General features: G+C 60.5%; 1 protein-coding gene across 9 annotated transcripts in view; it reads left to right on the top strand.

The window, feature by feature from the left end:
- RIPOR3 (RIPOR family member 3) overlaps positions 1–16779 on the top strand; it is a 74246-nt gene that overhangs the window by 50057 nt on the left and 7410 nt on the right. For 7 of the 9 annotated variants that reach the window (XM_046678732.1, XM_046678735.1, XM_046678736.1 and 4 more), the window contains 12 exons: positions 2456–2602; positions 5216–5294; positions 7748–7771; positions 8047–8103; positions 8809–8958; positions 9097–9160; positions 9503–9546; positions 9730–9855; positions 9933–10078; positions 11384–11513; positions 13344–13916; positions 16466–16596. In XM_046678732.1, the coding sequence (XP_046534688.1) occupies positions 2456–2602; positions 5216–5294; positions 7748–7771; positions 8047–8103; positions 8809–8958; positions 9097–9160; positions 9503–9546; positions 9730–9855; positions 9933–10078; positions 11384–11513; positions 13344–13916; positions 16466–16596 (1671 nt within the window). The remainder of the gene's footprint in view (positions 1–2455; positions 2603–5215; positions 5295–7747; positions 7772–8046; positions 8104–8808; positions 8959–9096; positions 9161–9502; positions 9547–9729; positions 9856–9932; positions 10079–11383; positions 11514–13343; positions 13917–16465; positions 16597–16779) is intronic. The other 2 variants (XM_046678734.1, XM_046678739.1) reach the window with 1 other exon arrangement.

The raw sequence follows: 16779 nt of genomic DNA, 5'->3' as shown, positions 1-16779 counted from the left end.
TCTGAGTCTGACTAGTCCTCCAGGCGGTTCTGAGGACGCAGAGGGGATCCTGCCCCTGCGCCCTGCTGGGCGGTTACAATCCCAGGCTGAGGTCTGCAGACACTTGGGTTTGGATCCCTGCTCCGCCGCCTACGTGATCTGGGGCAAGTCACTTGTCTGAGCCTCAGTTTCCCTCTCTTGCCATGGGGTTAATAATACCTGCCTCCCAGGATGGTTGTGGAAGTTGATATTTACACAGAGCCCCAAGCAAGCGCCGGGCAACAGCAGACGCTCAGCGCGCACCTTCTCCTCGGGTTATCAGTGAGCTCCCCAGGCCCGCGGGCTGCGTGGTGGTGGCGGGTCTGGTGGCCCGATAGACATGGCCCGAGTTTAGTTTCTCTGCGGAGATGTTAGTTGTCACTGTCAAGGTCTTTGCCGCTGCATTTTCCCTGGGAGCTGACCCTCTCCTCCCCCCGCCCATCCTGGGGTCCCAAGATGGTCCGGCCCCTCCAGCATCTTCCCGCCTCCGCTTCAGTCAAGCTTGTGTCCGCTCCTCGTGTCCGCGCACGCCCGTCACACACAGACTCTTCTAGCGCCTCCTCTCCCCCCTTGCTCACTCTGTGCCCCGACTTGGAACACACTTCTTGGGGCGCACCTTTGGTTCTGCTCTTCCTTCCAGATCCAGCTGAGCACCGTGGGTCCCGGGATCTGTCTGCTCTCCGGGCCCCCTGGCGCGCTCTGTTTCCCTGTTCAGTTCAGCTGGGCGTTTGCTGAGCACCTACGGCTTCCCAGGCTGCGGGTGCAGGGAGGATGCAGACAGGCTGTGATTAGCATTATGAGAGCAAACATTTATGAAGCACCTACAAAGTGCCCCCGTTGTCCAAACATTTGACCTGGCATCTGAGAGAATTCCTAGCACCCCCCTCTGATGGAGGTTCCATGGTTTTCCCATTTGACAGATGAGAAAACTGAGGCTCGGTGGCGTGTTAGTGTAGAGGGGAAGTCCCTTTGACGAGGAACCCCCAGATACAGGGGCTTAAATGAGACGCTTATTCCTCCCTCTCTGCTGACAGCATGGAGCCGTGGGTGGCCTGCTCGCCAGGCTGTTCAGGGTCCTTCTTCCCCTCTTGATGCTCAGCCATCGCCGTGGGGCCCTGGTGCACGCGGTGGAAGCTGTGCACCAGGGGAGGATGGGGAGAGAACGGCTAGCAGCTCCCCTCTAAGAAACTGACCCAGCGGTGGGCTTTATGTGTCACTCCCTCGTCTCTTTTGTGAGAAGGCAGCCATGAGGCCACGGGGTCGGGGGGCAGTGTCTTTAGAGGATGAGATGGACTTAAACACGCCTGGTGGTGAGTGCAGGCTGCGCCAGCCAGCCCCAGTCCCGAGCTGAGTGGACAAGGTGCAGCATCACAAGACTCTAGAGGGGGCTTCGATGCCAACGAAACCAATTCCATAGTGTAACGAGGGCACCCTGGCCCTGCACAACTGCGATCAATGCTGGAAGGCTGAGAGACACAGCTGTCCCAGCCGGGAGACATTAGTTCCTAGGATCATCCAGTCCACACTCTCAACTCCAATAGGCGTAAGCCAAAAAGAGAACCAAGTGGTATGTATCCGAAAGTCCATGGACAGCTCTAGCTTCAGGCATAGCTGGATCCAGGAGCTCGTCATGTGGATTTGGGCGGTCTCCACCTGCTTCTCTCCGTGTTGGCTCCATTCTCCCTACATGGTGGCAAAGGAGGCGGCCGGAAGCCCCAGGTGTGTGTTCCCTGAGATGAGACATGCTGGTGGGAAGAACCTCCCCCTCCAGTGAATTTGGAACCGAATTCCTGGCAGGGTTCCTGGCTGGACTTGTGTCCCGTGCCTCTCCCTGGGCCGGGGGTAGAATATGTTGACCATCCCAGGACTGGGACATGGGTGTGCCTCAGAATGCGCATGTATGCGTGTGCGTGTGCGTGTGTGTGTGGTGATTTGTTAGGCCATCTCCCTCCAAACCACATGTATAAAGAGCAGCGTTGGAGAGGTGCCCCAGAGGAAAGTGAGGTGCTATTAACAGAGGGAGGGGGATGGCAGCTGGGCAGGCAAAGCCATTGGGTGCCCACCCAACGGGTACACCACAGGACTACGATTTGGCCTCCCACGTTGCTTTGCCTGCACAGACAGAGCATGCTGAACAGAGGACATTGGCATTTGGGCTGCTCGATTGTATTTCTCACTGTAAGTTAATTTCTCATATCCGGTTATTATTATTATTATTATTTTAATCCTCAAATCCAAGCCCTCATTTTACAGATGAGGAAACCAAGGCCCAGGGAGTTTAGGCAACTTTCTCAAGACCATGAAGCTTGCTGGCGATGGGGTGGGCCTGAGCCAGGTCTCCTGACTGCCTGGGGCCAGGGCCTCTGTTCCCAAAGTGCCTGCCCCTGGACGGGCTTTGTCCATCCCTCTGCTCTGACCCCTCCATTCCTTCTCACAGAAAGTCCATCCACGGGAACTCAGTGAGATCTCGGATGCCTGCGAAATCCTCCAAGATGTACGGCACACTGCGGAAGGGGTCTGTGGGCCCCGACCCCAAGCCGCAGCAGGTGAAGAAGATCTTCGAAGCACTGAAGAGAGGCCTCAAGTAAGGACGAGTGCTGTTGCCTCTAAAAAGTGTGTTTTGGGGCTCACCTGCTTGCTCCTCTCTGCTTCCTCCTGGGGAGCGTGGTTGGGTCTTCTCTGTAAGAGGCCACAGAGGGAGCTCCCAGTTATTCATTCAGTCAACAAGCATGTCCTGAGCGCAGCCACGTGCTTGGCCCCGTCCTTGGGTGCTGGGGACACAGCAAATACGGCAGGAGGACCTGGTCTCACAGAGCTTAGAGTGCAGAGGAGGAGAGGCAGTAAAGAAGGAACGTGATCAATAACGTAACTTCCACCAGCCCTGAGTGCAGTCAAGAAAGGTGATGGAGAGACAGCGCGTGGAAGGCCTGTCAGACAGGGTGGCCCAAGGAGACTCACTGAGGAGGTCCCGATGGTTCCTGAGACCTCAACAGTCTGAGAAGAAGCGTCATGCTGGCCTCTGGGGGACAAGCATCCTAGGCAAAGGGAACAGCAGGTGCAAAGGCCTTGAGGCGGGCGTGTGCGCAGCAGCAGGACGTCGGGGGGGCTGGATTTGAGTGAAGGGCAGACTGACTGAGCTGGACAGAGGCTGGAAGAGAAAGATTCAGTCACTCCCTCCATGTGTCTTAATTGAGGGCTTATGGAGTGCCAGGCGCACAGAAACACAAAAATCCCTGACCCCTGGAGCTGGCATCCTAGTGGGGACAGACAGGGCCACTTTGGGATACATTCGAAGGTGGAGGGGACAGGATTGCTGGCGGGATGGGATGTGGGGGTGGGGGACGGGGTAGAGAGGCTGTCCACGAGGAGAGGACAGGCGGTAGCTGGTACAGATCTGGGGACCGTGGAAGAGGTCTGGGCCCAGAGAGAAACGTGGTGAGCACAGCGGGGCCCGGGAGCAAGCTCGAGGCCTGGGCTGCGTGGCTGCTCACAGCTCTGGTGCCTTCAAGCGCAGCATCCTTGCCTGACGCCGCCCCGCCTCCCTGGCTGTGCCGCCTGCGGCTCTCCTGCCAGAAGCCCCTGCACATTTCTCCCTCGGTCCTACCTCCTCCTCCCCGGCGCGCCGCGCCGGTGCAGGCCACTTCCTCCATCCCTGGTCTGCGGCAGCAGCCTCCTTGCTGCTCTCACAGCCCCCACCCCACCCCTCCTCCCCCTGCCCCTCCCTCCTCTGCTCTAATCTCTTCCGTGGCTCCCTACTGCCCTTGGGGGGCATTCAGGGTCCTTTCTGACCTTCGACCTTTCTAGACTTTTCTTTCATTATTTACTCCTGTCCCCACCGGGCCTTAGCCTATCCGCAAATGTGCCTTGGCTCTTCCCGCATGAGTCTGTGCCTTGGTCTTGCGAAACAGCACCCGGGCAGTGGAGAGTCGCGTCACGGGGGCTGCGGCTCCCCGGGTCTCTCATCCAACGCGCGTTTATTGAGGTGAATGCTGTTCTTTGCTCCTGGGGCGCCCTGCCCTCCACCTCGTCACCCTCTCTGATTGACAACAGCAGCAGCCACGACTTGTTCGAGGCGTTATATTCATCCTGTCCTTGAACCTCTAAAGAGCCCTGTGAGAAATCTCAGCCTCCTTTTCCAGGCGAGGAAACTGCGTCCCAACAATAGAAAACGACTTGCCCAGGATCGCATGGCCAGGAAGCGGGGCGGGGGTTCCTGGGCAGATGCTGGCCTGACCCACTGCTCCCCCTGGGCTCGGGGCCAATGTCACCTCCCCCACTGGCGGGGCCTGGCTCCCCACCCAGGGGGCCTCCCTCGCGCTCCTCCCACGATGGGCATGACATGCCTGGCCCGGCGCTGGTGCAGAGTAGGCGCTGGGGTGTGTGCCTGGAGGGCGGAGGCCTCCCCGGAGGCGACTGTCTCCCGGGACAGCTCCTGGTGACCCCGTATGTTTGAGACTTATCTGGGGTCAATGGCATCCCATTCTTCCCGGGGAGCTCAACTCCTGAGCAAGCAGTGGCCTGGCAGAAGGTGGTATAGGTGGACCCAGAGAGGGTGAGTCACCTTCCTCGGGTGACCCAGCAAATTTATGATGGAGCAAGATAGGGCCCCCACTCCGGCCCCCAAGTCCAGATCTTGGATTTCCTGTCCGAATCTCTCTGGCTAGAAAACACAACTTGAAATGTCCCCTCTCGGCCCACAACTCTGTGCTTTCTAGAATGGGTTTTCCAGGCCCTTTCCGGCCCTGGCCCCAGGCATCTGTGAGGGAGGCGTGCTCTCGCTGACCTCCCCATGGGCTGCGGTGGAGGTGTTGGCCCCTGGAGCCCGCTGCCTGGTTTCAGACCTGGTTCGGCCTCTTCCTGCCGTGTGACCCTGTGCTGGGTGACTGGGTGTCGTCACTGGTCAGTCGGCCTGTCTCTAAAATGGGTGTCACAGCAGTAGCGCCTGTATGTGGGACTGTTTGGGGAATTACCTGAGAGAGTCCCCACTGTGCAGAGCGCCGGGCAGGCAGCCCTCGGCATGTGGGACGTGGAGGCCGAGCGGCTGGGCCAGGCTTGGGTGGCAGTGATGGCTCTGCCCTCTGACCTCGGAGCCCGCTAGGACCACCGCTGGTGCCGCCCCACTGGGGAGCACTGGTCGTCCGCCTGTTTCTTTTCCTCTTCTTGCTCCTTTTCAAACTCTGCCCTCGTCCCCTCACAGGGAGCATCTGTGCGTCCAGCAGGCCGAGCTGGGGTACCTGTCAGGACGCCACAAGGACGCCCGCAGGAATTCCAGGCTGGTGAGACCTCCTGCCCTTCCCACCCCGCAGCCGGCGGGGCTCAGGGCGGACCCCCCTCACCCCCTTGCCTGTATCTGGGTGTGAATCCCGTCTCAGAACTCAGAGGGCAGGGAAGGGACTTTAGTTTACGATGAATTAACCTCACAGGCTGGTGGGAAGCTCCCCCCGCCCCCCGCCCCGCCATACTGCCGCAGGTCATCCTGTGTCTTAGGGCTCAGCTCCGTCCTCTCTGGGTCTAGAAGCGCCCAAGGGCAGGTGGGTGCCCAGAGGTGCGCATGTTTTCGATGCCCTATTTCCCAGGCCTTGGCCATCTGGGTGCCTTGCCATCCGGGCGGCTTCTGCGATGCCAGGAAATTGGGTTGGGCATCGACTCTGGGTGTGTCACAGTGGCCCTGACGCTGGCTCCACCAAGCCTGCGTCCCCAACATCCAGCAGTTCTGTGGTCCTCCTGCCATCTGGAGGGCGTGGCTGGCTCCAGACTCACCCCCTAGCAGAGCCAGATTTAGCAAAAAAGAGACCCCAAAACCAAGACCAGAAACAAACAGGCAAACAAATAGGATGCCCAGTTAAATTTGATTTTCAGATAAACAACAAAATTTTCCAGTATAAGTACGTTCTGGGCAATGGTTGGGACACATACTAAAAAAAGATTGCTTGTTTATGGGGAACTTCCGTGTAACTGGGGTCGGTAGGGTCCCTGCTTGCCCTGCCGCATCCTGTCCCTCCGCAGAGGCTCTTTCTTTCCAGTCTCAGGAAGACCCTCCCATCCTTAGTGCGACTAGACTTCTAGAAGCAAAAGCCAGGGGGCCTTGCTGCTGGTTCCAGCACCCCTCCACCAAAGCCCGGAGCCCGGAGCAGGCTACCCGCTCCGTGAGGGACTGCAAAGACCGGGAGAGGGAAACGGGTCTTTCTCTCAAAATAGCATCCGGCCTCCTCCGGATGGAGCTCCAGCGGAGGAGACCCTGGAGGTCGGAGGGGTGGGAGGCTGGGCCCCCAGCCTCACGAGTGGGCCGGCCCCCTTGGGGAAGGCTGGCTGGCTGGCTCAGTCACTCCTTGGCCCCCTTCTTGCCCTTGGTGGGCGGGTGGTCAGCGCGGATGGTGCCAGGATCCCGCTGCCTGTTCCCCACCCAGCCCAGCGCCCGCCACACCCTCCCATGTGGCTCAGTGGTTCTCACGGCCCGTCTCTCTTGGACCTAGAAGTGACTCTAAGGGAGGCGAGGGTTTAAGGGGTCATATGTTTTAGCTGCTCTCATTTCACACACGGGCACACTAGGCTGGGGACGGGGCAGCCACTCCACTGGGGCTGCACAGCCGGATGACGGGCCTGGGGTCCTGCCTCCCTGGATGCTGCTGGTTCTCGGTTTCTGAGAGGCTGCTGTGCGGTCACTTTTCTTTCCAAAGGCTTGGGGACGTTCCCATTTCTTTATTTCTTACACGGAGTTTTCATATCGTAATCCCAGGCGTACAATTTCACATAAAAGCTTACACAGGAAAATGCAGACTTTCAGGGGTTTAGCCCATCTTTCCTTTCTGCTTGAGGCCCCATCTTCTCTGTTAACCCTTGAGGACACAGTCTAGGATTTACCTTTCCGTATTTTCTCCCTGGTCACATAATCGCACGTACAGATGTGCACAGAGGGTTTGGTCCACGGCTGTCTCATAAAGATGAAATCTCGCTCACATCCTCTCCTGCATCCCGCTGTCTCTCCTGGTGCATCGTCAACCTTGTGGAGACTCCTCCGGGCCCAGACACGGTGACTGTCACCCACGTGGGCAAACCAGAGCCTCTTTTAGAAACAAACTTTATCCGCGCACGGCCACACCCGTCATTACGTGCCGTCTGTGGCTGCTTTCACGCCACAGCGGCAGAGACCATGTGGCCGCAGAACCTAAAATATTTACCATCCAGCCCGTTAACAAAGACTTGCTGGCTCTGACAGTATGTTCTTTTCACTGGCAGCACCCCGGCCCCGGCGGGGCTGGACGGTCCACATTGCCATTTCCTAAGGCCGGAGCTCGTGGGCGGTGCCCTCTGCCCACTCTCGGTTCTTCTGGTCATGGCTGAAGTCATCCCCTAAACAATGAACCACGATGCTCCCCATTTTGTTGAGTGCTTATTGTGTTCTTTATTCTTCATAGCACTCCTTTCGGGCAGGTGCTACAGCTACCCCCTTTTACATAAGCAGGTAGGGGCTCAGAGAGGTGGAGTAACTTGCCTGGGACACACAGCTGGGAAATCGGGCCAGGCCTAGAACTGCCTCTCCCGAAGTGCCTGTGGGTACTCACTCCTCCTCTGTGGCCTGGACCATGGCCGGCTGACTGCAGGCCTCAGAGGATGGAGTGGCTGCCGGCTTCTCTGTCCTCTGAGCTCAGGCACCCCTGCAATGTAGTCTCGTGCGTCTTGGAGGAGCGTCCGGATCGCTGACCCTTCTCCTCTCTCCTTCCCCCCTCAGGCTTTCTATTACGACCTGGACAAGGTGAGTGAGGCTTCCCCTGTCTGCACGTGTGAGGCACGTGGGCCGAGGCTGGGCCTGGCTGACGTGTATAACAACTTTGTTCGCATTCCATCCTCCGGCCACCTCCTCGTTTTACAAATGGGGAAACTGAGGCTCACCGATGAGCCTTCCCCTGGGATGGTGAGGGGCTGGCCTGGCTTCGAGCCCAGTTCTCTGTGTTAGGACCTGCAGGAGGGGGGCAGAGCCGGGTGGTGGGGGGGCCAGGCCCCTTTACAGCATCTTTTCTTTTTCTGGAGAAGCAAACGCGCTCCGTGGAAAGGCACATCCGGAAGATGGAGTTTCACATCAGCAAGGTCAGTGGGCCCTGCCGTGCCGCAGGCTGGGGCCGGGGAAGTCTTGGGCTGGCTGGGCCTCCGCTGGGTTAGCTCCCAGCCTTCCGGGTGCTGGGCGGCTGGAGGAAGCTGAAGAGGAGCCGGGGCTGCAGGGCCGAGCCCTGAGGTGGGGACCGGGGGGTGGACTGTGGGGTTTAGACAGCAAAACCTCATGCTTGGTCTCAGAGGGCTGGGAAGGTTGAGTCCAAACTCCCATTGTAGTGATGGGAGAGTGGAGGCCCAGAGAGGGACAAGGGTTGGCCCAAAGTCGCACAGCAAGTCCTTTAAGCTTTAAAGTCTGTAGACCCTTCCAAGATCTCGCTTTACTCTCCCCCAGGACATGAGGAACCCACCTCCCCCGTTTTATAGCCGAAAACTCAGGCAGGGGTGGGGGTGACGCCTTCCCTGTCCAGTTCACTAGTTTTCATTGTGCACCAACTGCACGCCAGCCGCTGCCAGGTGTGGGGATATGGAGTGGACGAGGCAGACGTGGTCCCTGCCCCCGTGGGCTCACCCTCTATGGGGTGGGGGAACGAGAGTCGAGAGCGTGACCGTGCAGGGTGCGATGCCGTCAGGGGTTGGGGTGGGGATGTCAGCTGGGGCAGCCTCTCCGAGGGTGAGGGTGGCAGGTGGCCCTGGGGCCCTGCCCCCCCAGCCCGGGTGGCACCCAGCGGCCTGTGCCCGCAGGTGGATGAGCTCTACGAGGGCTACTGCATCCAGTGCCGCCTGCGCGACGGCGCCTCCAACATGCAGCGTGCCTTCTCCCGGTGCCCGCCCAGCCGTGCCTCTCGGGAGAGCCTGCAGGAGCTGGGCCGCAGCCTGCAGGAGTGCACCGAGGTGGGCGCGGGCGCTGGGGGCTGGGGCGGGCCCCGGGGAAGATGGTTCTCCGCCCACGGGCCTCTGACGGCAGGGTCTGTGCGTTCCCCCGCGGCCAATCCCGGGCCAGCGGCGAGCGCCCTGTGTGGGGCTTTGCAGGACATGTGGCTCATCGAGGGGGCCCTGGAGGTTCACCTGGGCGAGTTCCACGTCAGGATGAAAGGTAATGAGCTGAGTAGGGGCAGAGGCCAGTCTGGGTGGGGTGTCAGAACTTCTGGGGCTCCCGGACTTCTGCTGAGGGTCAAGGGTTGGTCAGACTCCCAGTGGTCCAGGCCCAGCCCTGGGTTCCCATTCGTGTGACATGTGACCTTGGGCAAGTCCCGTCCCCTCTGTGAGTTGGATGTGAGGGCCCAGGCCTGGCTAGTGTCCGTCATGACAGCTTATCCCTCCCTGAAGCTGCTACCTACCCTTGGGTGGGGGCAGGGGGCATCCCCGGTGAGGGCCTGTGGTCCACGGGCAGGGGCAGCGGAGGGCAAGAGGAGATCAGCCCGTCTCTGTGTTCCAGGCTTGGTGGGCTATGCACGCCTCTGTCCTGGAGACCAGTACGAGGTATGGCCACCCTCTAGGGTCAGTCCTCAGGGCTTCCCGCCAGGCCTTGGGGGTTGGGAGCTGCTGGGAACTGGGGTCCCAGCTGGGTTTGTCCCCATCCCCACCTGGCTGGAAGGGAGGGCCCCCTGGCAGGTGGGGCGTCCACCTGGGGCTGACCTGTCCCTTCTTGGGCCTCGTCCACAGGTGCTCATGCGCCTGGGCCGCCAGCGCTGGAGGTTGAAGGGCCGGATTGAGTCGGATGACAGTCAGACCTGGGAGGAAGAGGAGAAGGCCTTCATCCCCACCCTGCACGAGAACCTCGAGATCAAGGTGGGTGGGGCCTAGGGGCAGGGCCGGGGCACCCAGAGGCTCCGATTGGAGACCACCCACAACTCCCCATCCCCCAGGTGACAGAGCTGCGGGGCCTGAGCTCGCTGGCGGTGGGCACAGTGACATGTGACATCGCCGACTTCTTCACGACCCGGCCGCAGGTCATTGTGGTGGACATCACAGAGCTGGGCACCATCAAGCTGCAGCTGGAGGTGCTGTGGAAGTGAGTAGGGGCCACTTCCCCAGCCCTGCTGCCCCACCCCAAGGCCAGCCCCAAGCTCCCACCGAGGGACTCCCACCCAGAGAGGAGAGACAGGCCCTTGCTGGCTCCCCCTGGTGGCCTGACCACGCACTAGCATCCACATGGGCATCCTGCCCTCATCCTGCCCCAGGGACAGGCCTGGGCCAGACCCTCTGGCAGGCCTCGCCCCTCTGAGTTGTAATTCCTTCTCACTTTGGAACGAGTGGCTTTTCAAGAGCCAAGCGGCCCCCTGGGCTGGGCTCCCTGGAGGGGCCGTCTCTGCCCAGGATGGTGCTCCCTGCTGCTCCCGCACCTCAGTCCTCTCTGACCCCTGCTGCCCAGCGGGCTCAGGCTGATCGGTCACCTTGAGTGCCCCCTGGGCCACAGACCCGTGGATGGGGGACACTCATGGAACGCTCCTGCCTGGGGTGGGGGTGCTGCCCTGAGCATTGCATTTCAGTGGCCGCGGGTGGTTCCCAGAGGGCGGGTGGGCAACAGCGCTCTCTTCCCCAGTGAGACCCTGCGTTTCGACGGACCCTTCCCCTCGTTCCCCAGGGCAGATGCAGCAGGCACCAAGGGGCTGGGCCGGGCTGCCTGTCCTGCAGCTCACTCTGACCAGCGGGGGCCGGTCCCCACTCCCCTGGGGTGGGTGTCTGGGCGTGGCCCCAGAGCTGCTGCTGTCTCCCAGGAGGCGGGTGAATTTGGGCGAGTGGTCACCCCAGCCTCAGTGTCCCCATTTGTCTAGGGGCCGGAGCACGTGCTCTGGGAGCCCCCTGGAGCACACAGGGCAGAGGGCTGCCAGCGCCACACCACCTCGGCCAGGCCCTGGGCGGGCAGGGGAGGTGTCCTGGAAGGGCTGCAGGGCCTCTGCCCGTGGGCCCACCTGCGCCAGGCTGAGCGTCACCCCCCCACCCTGCCGTGGGCCCAGCCTCACCCGTCACGGGGCCGACACGACATCCTTCTGTAGTGGCGCCCCTTCCAGATGAGCAATCTGAGGGGTGGGGACACAGTCTACCCAGACAATGGCAGAACTGAGCGGCCACCGCTCACCTGCTGAGCTGCTCGAGGGGCCTCTGAGCGGGGTGTCCCTCACATGTGCCATCCGGCCAAGGGCCTCAGGGTGCTGGAGGCCGAGAGACGTTTCCCAGACGGCTGCGAATGGGGACCTTGAGTTCCTGGGCACTGGCCGGGCCCTGCGCCTCCCCCAGCCTCCATCCTCCTGAGACCCCTGGGTCCTGTCTGTGCCAATGTCCTCCCAGGACCGGTGACCCCTGTCCTCTCCTCCAGCCCGTTTGACACCGAGAGCTTCCTGGTGTCGCCCAGCCCCATGGGCAAGTTCTCCCTGGGGAGCAGGAAGGGCTCCTTGTACAACTGGACGCCCCCGAGCACCCCCAGCTTCCGGGAGAGATACTACCTGGTGAGTGAGCCTGTGGGGCCTGGGGGGTGCTCTCCGGGCCGGCACGGGGGCTGGGCCAGCAGCGGCCACCTCCAGAAGTAGCGAGCCTGGGCTCAGCCTCCCTTCCTTGGGGTTCTCCTGGGTGTTTTCTGTGCTTTCTCCTCCTTGCTGCTGGCTCTCCACGCTGGGGGCCTCTGGACTTGGTTCCTGGGCGCCTGGGATGGGCTCTCTGGACGGTTCCACCGCCCCAGCCGTGGCCTGGGCCTCCAATGCGTTTGTTTCAAACTTGAACGCAGTATGTGTTTCCAGCAGGTAATACTCTGAGACCGTGTACAGTGAAACATCTTTCCTGCGGCCGCCAGGGAACTGGTCCCCTCCCTAGCGGCAACCACTGTGGTCGCCTTCCCCTGGATTCGCTCCGTGCCGCCTGGCAGCCGGGGCGCCTTCTCCTCCGGCTCCCCCTCCAGAGCAGCCTCTTTAGCCTCGTGAGGCACGGGCGGCAGAGCAGAGCCCCCTGTCCCGGGCTCCCTCAGTCTCTCCCGTGCCACGTGCATGTGTGGCTGCATCCTACTTCCTTTGAGACATTGAGGCTGCTTGCGTTTTTGGTGTCGCCAGCGACAGGGCAGTGAAGAACCTTGCACATGTGTCCCTCCACCCGAGTGCGAGTGCCTCCCCACAGCGCGTGCCCCAGCGAGAGTCTAGGCAGAGAGACGGGGGCGGGGAGGGTGACGCTGGGCTGGACCCTCAGCGGGGAGCGAGGCTTTACACGAGCCCAGCAACCTGTGCGCTTACAGAAGACTGTCTGGTCATGGGGGCCAGCGCATCTCGGTTGACACGTCATCTATAGTGGAGAGCATGGACTCTGGAGCCCCACAGCCTAGGTTCAAATTCTGTCTATGCCTCTTACCTGCAGTGTGACCTTCGACAAGTTGCTCAACCTCTCTGGAGTTCGATTTCTGTATCAGAGAAATGAGAATGACAGCACTGCCCTGATGGGGTCTTGTGAGGGGTAAATGAATGAATAACGAGAAGTGCTTGAGAGGAGGCCAGGCAAGAGGCGGGGCAGCAGGAGCATCGACCGTGATGCTGGGGCTGCTTGACACGCAGAGGGCGAGGGTTTGTGCCGCACGCCTGCATTCAGATCGTTGCCCTCTGCTCCGGCCCGGGCCGGCCTCTAGAGGTCAGAACGCTGCGCCCTCCTGGAGGCGAGGGTGGAACGCAGTGGGATCGGAAGCCCCTTAGGGCGGGTGACCGCTGAATGCTTCAGGACAGCTGCTGTTTTCAGAGGATGAACACTCAGTGCGTACCACAGCCAGGTCCTCACTCCTTCATTCACTCACTCATTCAAAACCACGGCTAGGCTCTAGGCCAGGTGAGGACATCAGGACCAGGGGGAAATCCAGCGTGGGGGAAGGGACCACCAGGGCAAGGTGGGAGTTACTATTTAAGATAAAGTGTCCAGGGAAAGGTCCCTAGAAAAGGTGACATCTGAGTAAGGACCTGAGGGGGCAAGGGCACAAGCCACAACACATGGGGAAGAACGTCACCCTTCAGTGACGCTGAGAACATAGTCAGTTCAAAGGCCCTGAGGTGGGAATCTGCGAATGAGCCTGGAGGGTGTAAGAAACAGCAAGGAGGCCACTGGGGCTGGAAAGGAGTGAGTTACAGGGGTGACGGCGACAGGGAGAGGTTCCAGGCTCCTGGCAGCACCTCTGGGTCGCCAATCACCTTGGCGGACCTCAGTCATCCTGAGAATGTGAGCGTGCAGAGCAAGCGTCTGTGGGGGCCTCGGGGCAGCCGTGGGCGTCCCTGGGATGGCCGGTGAGGCAGGTCCTATGTCTCTCTCTCCAGTCTGTCCTGCAGCAGCCAGCACAGCAGGCCTTGCTGGTGGGTAGGCCGAGGGCCACCTCCGTCCTCAGCTGCCTGTCTGACAGTGACCTGCAGGGCCCCGGCCTGCGGAGCCACAGTCAGGAGCTGCCTGAGATGGACTCCTTCAGCTCCGAGGACCCCCGGGACACTGAGACCAGCACATCAGCGTCCACCTCGGATGTGGGGTTCCTGCCCTTGGCCATCGGCCCCAACGCCTCCATTGAAGAGGAGGCTCAGGAGGACCCCCCGGTCCTGGGCCTTCTGCCAGAGGCGGCCCACCTGGCCGGAGGCTCGCGCGTGGAGCCGCCTGGCTGGAGGAATTTGGGAGTAGAGAGCCCCACCCTGCCACGGGGCTCCCCATTCCAAGACCACAGGATCTCAGGGAGCCAGGAAGGCCCCGATGAAGGAGAAATCAGGCACGGAGCGGACGGGCCTGGGGGGAGCCTTGAGGGGCCCCTCCAGGAGGTCCTGGACTTACTGGGATCCATGGACTCCACCCAGCCCCGGCTCCGGGAGCTGGAGTACCAGGTCCTCGGCTTCAGGGACCGGCTGAAGGTATGTCCCCTCTTTGCTGGGCAGCACCTGGCTTTGCTGATGGTGTAACGATTGGGAGTGGGTTCTGGGGGCAGCCAGCCTGGGCTGGCCTCCCTGCCTCACGCCATGTGACCCGGGCGGGCGATGTCTCCTCTCTGGGCCTCAGTCTGCTCACCTGCCAAGTGGGGACAGCAGGCTTATCAGGCTGGGAGGAGGATTCTCAGAGGAAGTCGGGGCTCAGAGTGGACCTGGCCAGAACCCAGCCCGTCTTACATCTTCTGACCCGGTCAGCTGGGGCTGCGGCTCGGCATTAAGATCCCAAGCTTGGGGTGCTCTCAGGGTCAGAGCCACACCCCACACGGAAGCTTCTCGACAGGGCCCACGCCAGGGGCCATTCTCAGGTGGCGCCCAGAGGTGCTGGCCGGGGCAGACTGTGCCATTTTCTTTGGTTTACATAACTTTAAATGTACGTCAAATAAAATGTCTAACACCAGCACCCACTGACACATCGGTTAACTTATGCAAACACCATGCCTGTGGAGGATGCACGGGCACTGCCGTAGCTTCCGTCTCTTCCAAACTCAGTCCTGGCTGGTTCACCCCCACATCACACACAGCCAGGTGACAGGGAGCTGAGCCTGCATCCACGCCCAGGAACTTTAAAAACAGACTGACTGTTGGCCACCGCTGCGGTCTTTAAAAAGGACCTGCCGGAAGATCTGGAGAGAAGGATTGCAGAAAGGGTGTCACCTTTTTGTGTTTCTTAAAAGCATTCTTACATAGAACAGCGTGAGTTGGCACGACGCAGCTTCTGCCACAGACCTGTATTCTGAAAAATTATACCCACTTTACCTAGAAATCTTAAAATAAGACTGCAAGAAGGCAATAATTTTGAACGCCTTTGAGGAACTTCTTTGTTTGGCAAACCAAGTTAGAACAGAACAAATGAGGAGAGGCTGTGGTTTTAGTTTGACTTTTGAAAGAGAATATACACACGCTTCTATGTGTGTAAATACGTACGTGCATATATTTCAGTCTATACAGCTGGCTCTCACTATTCACGGGTTCTGTTTTTGCAAGTTCACCCACTCGCTAGAATTTATCTGTAACCCCAAAATCAATATGCTCGATGCCCCATGGTCGCTCGAGGGCGTGTGCAGGGGGAACGCCACGTCCCGATGCGCGTCCCTGCGGAGGTGGGACGCGCTGATGCTCTGCTTTCTCGTGTCGGCCACCTGGATGCAAGTGTCCCCCTCAGTCTAGTTAGTGCTGTTTTTCACATGGTTGTACTTGTTTTTGGCGATTCCACTGTTTACAACGGCCCATGAGCGGCATGCTGACGTGCCGTCCAGCATCCCCAAGCGCAGGGAGCGGTGATGGGCCTTCTGGAGAAAGTGCGTGCGTTCTGTCAGCTGGCTCCGGCGCGGGTCACGGTGCTGCTGGCTGTGAGCTCAGTGCTGGCCAGTCAACAGCAGATATTAAATACAGCGCCTTTGAACAGAAACCCGCGTCAACGAGGTTCTGTGCTGATGGTTGATGAAAATGTCGTGACCTGAGGCTCACGGCCGTGGCACCCCCAGGAGCAACGGTTCGGTGTCCGCGGCGACTTTAGAGACCACAACCACTGCGAACGATGAGAACTAACTATGCGTGCGCGCACACACACAAACTTTCTACCAGAAAGGAAACCTCTGCAACTCGCCTTATTATTCTCCCGTTGCTCAAGGTTTTCTCTTGGGGCCCCCTCTTAGGGCCCCAGCTCTGGCTCGGGGGCAGTGTGTCTGCTCGGGCTATGTCTTAGGCGCACTTAGTTGGGACGAGGCCCAGTGAGCTGGGCACGGGGACGGGAGCCAGCCCTGGAGTCCCACCACATATCGGAACAAGACCGGAATTTCCATTCGTGGATTTCTAGATGCCAAGGAAGGGACCTGTCACCTGGAGGCACTGAGCACCAGTGGCAGGAGCGGTGGTTCCAAGGCCCCTCCCCGGGGAGGGTCTGCCTCCAGTCTCCTCTTCTCTCACGTTCCCTGGGAGAAGTGACCCCTGGAGTCGAGGGGCTCGCCTGGCAGCCTTGGAGCCCTGAAGAGGTGTTGGCCTGGCCCACACCATATTTAAACATAATTTGGAGGTAGTTGTTGTTATTTATAAACTGGGTGGCCTCCCACAAAAATCTAGGTTTCCAGCTTTTCTTAGGAAGTTGAACGACCTGGCCACACCGGCCTGTTCTCAGGCGGTGGCTGCTGAGCAGAGCAGCAGCCACCCTTGGGGGGAGGGCACCGGCTCTCCTGCTCTCCGTGGTCCCCAGACCACTCCCTCGCTCCTGTCCCTTGTCCCGTCCCTGTGGATGTCTGTGATGGGGAGGCTTTCAGCTCTGTCTCCCTCAAGCTTTTGCACCACACCTTGTCATAGGCCACTCAGGACAGACCTCGGGGAGTGCCTACCCCGGCCTGTCCCGACCTGGCAGACCGGGACCCCCACTGAGGGACGGCGCCGTGGCTGGGCCGCTAGGAGGTGGGTGTGCTGGGCTGGGCGGGCGAGGGGCCACCCCTCAGGGTCCCCATCGTCCACAGCCCCGGGTCGCCTGCCAGGAGCGCGCCTCCACCGAGAGCCTGCTGGAGTGCGTCCTGGAGAGCTTCGCCTTTCTCCACGCCGACCTGGGTGCGCGCCGTCTGGCCCTGCTCGGGGGCTCCCCGGGCCCACGGTGAGTGCCCATCTGCCCGCTCCGGCCCCTGCCTCCACCGCCAGAGCCCATGTGTCCATGGCCTGGCACAGAGCAGGGCCCTGGTGACCACTGCAGACCGAGGACACCCCAGCCTGGCCTGGAGCCTTCTACTACGAGCAATGGGCTTTCTGTTTATCATAAAAAGCTGAGCGCACAGTAGCA

The sequence above is a fragment of the Equus quagga genome, chromosome 12, assembly GCF_021613505.1.
Source record: "Equus quagga isolate Etosha38 chromosome 12, UCLA_HA_Equagga_1.0, whole genome shotgun sequence".
NCBI classification, from domain to species: Eukaryota; Metazoa; Chordata; class Mammalia; order Perissodactyla; family Equidae; genus Equus; species Equus quagga.
This window is presented reverse-complemented; position numbering and strand designations above follow the sequence as displayed.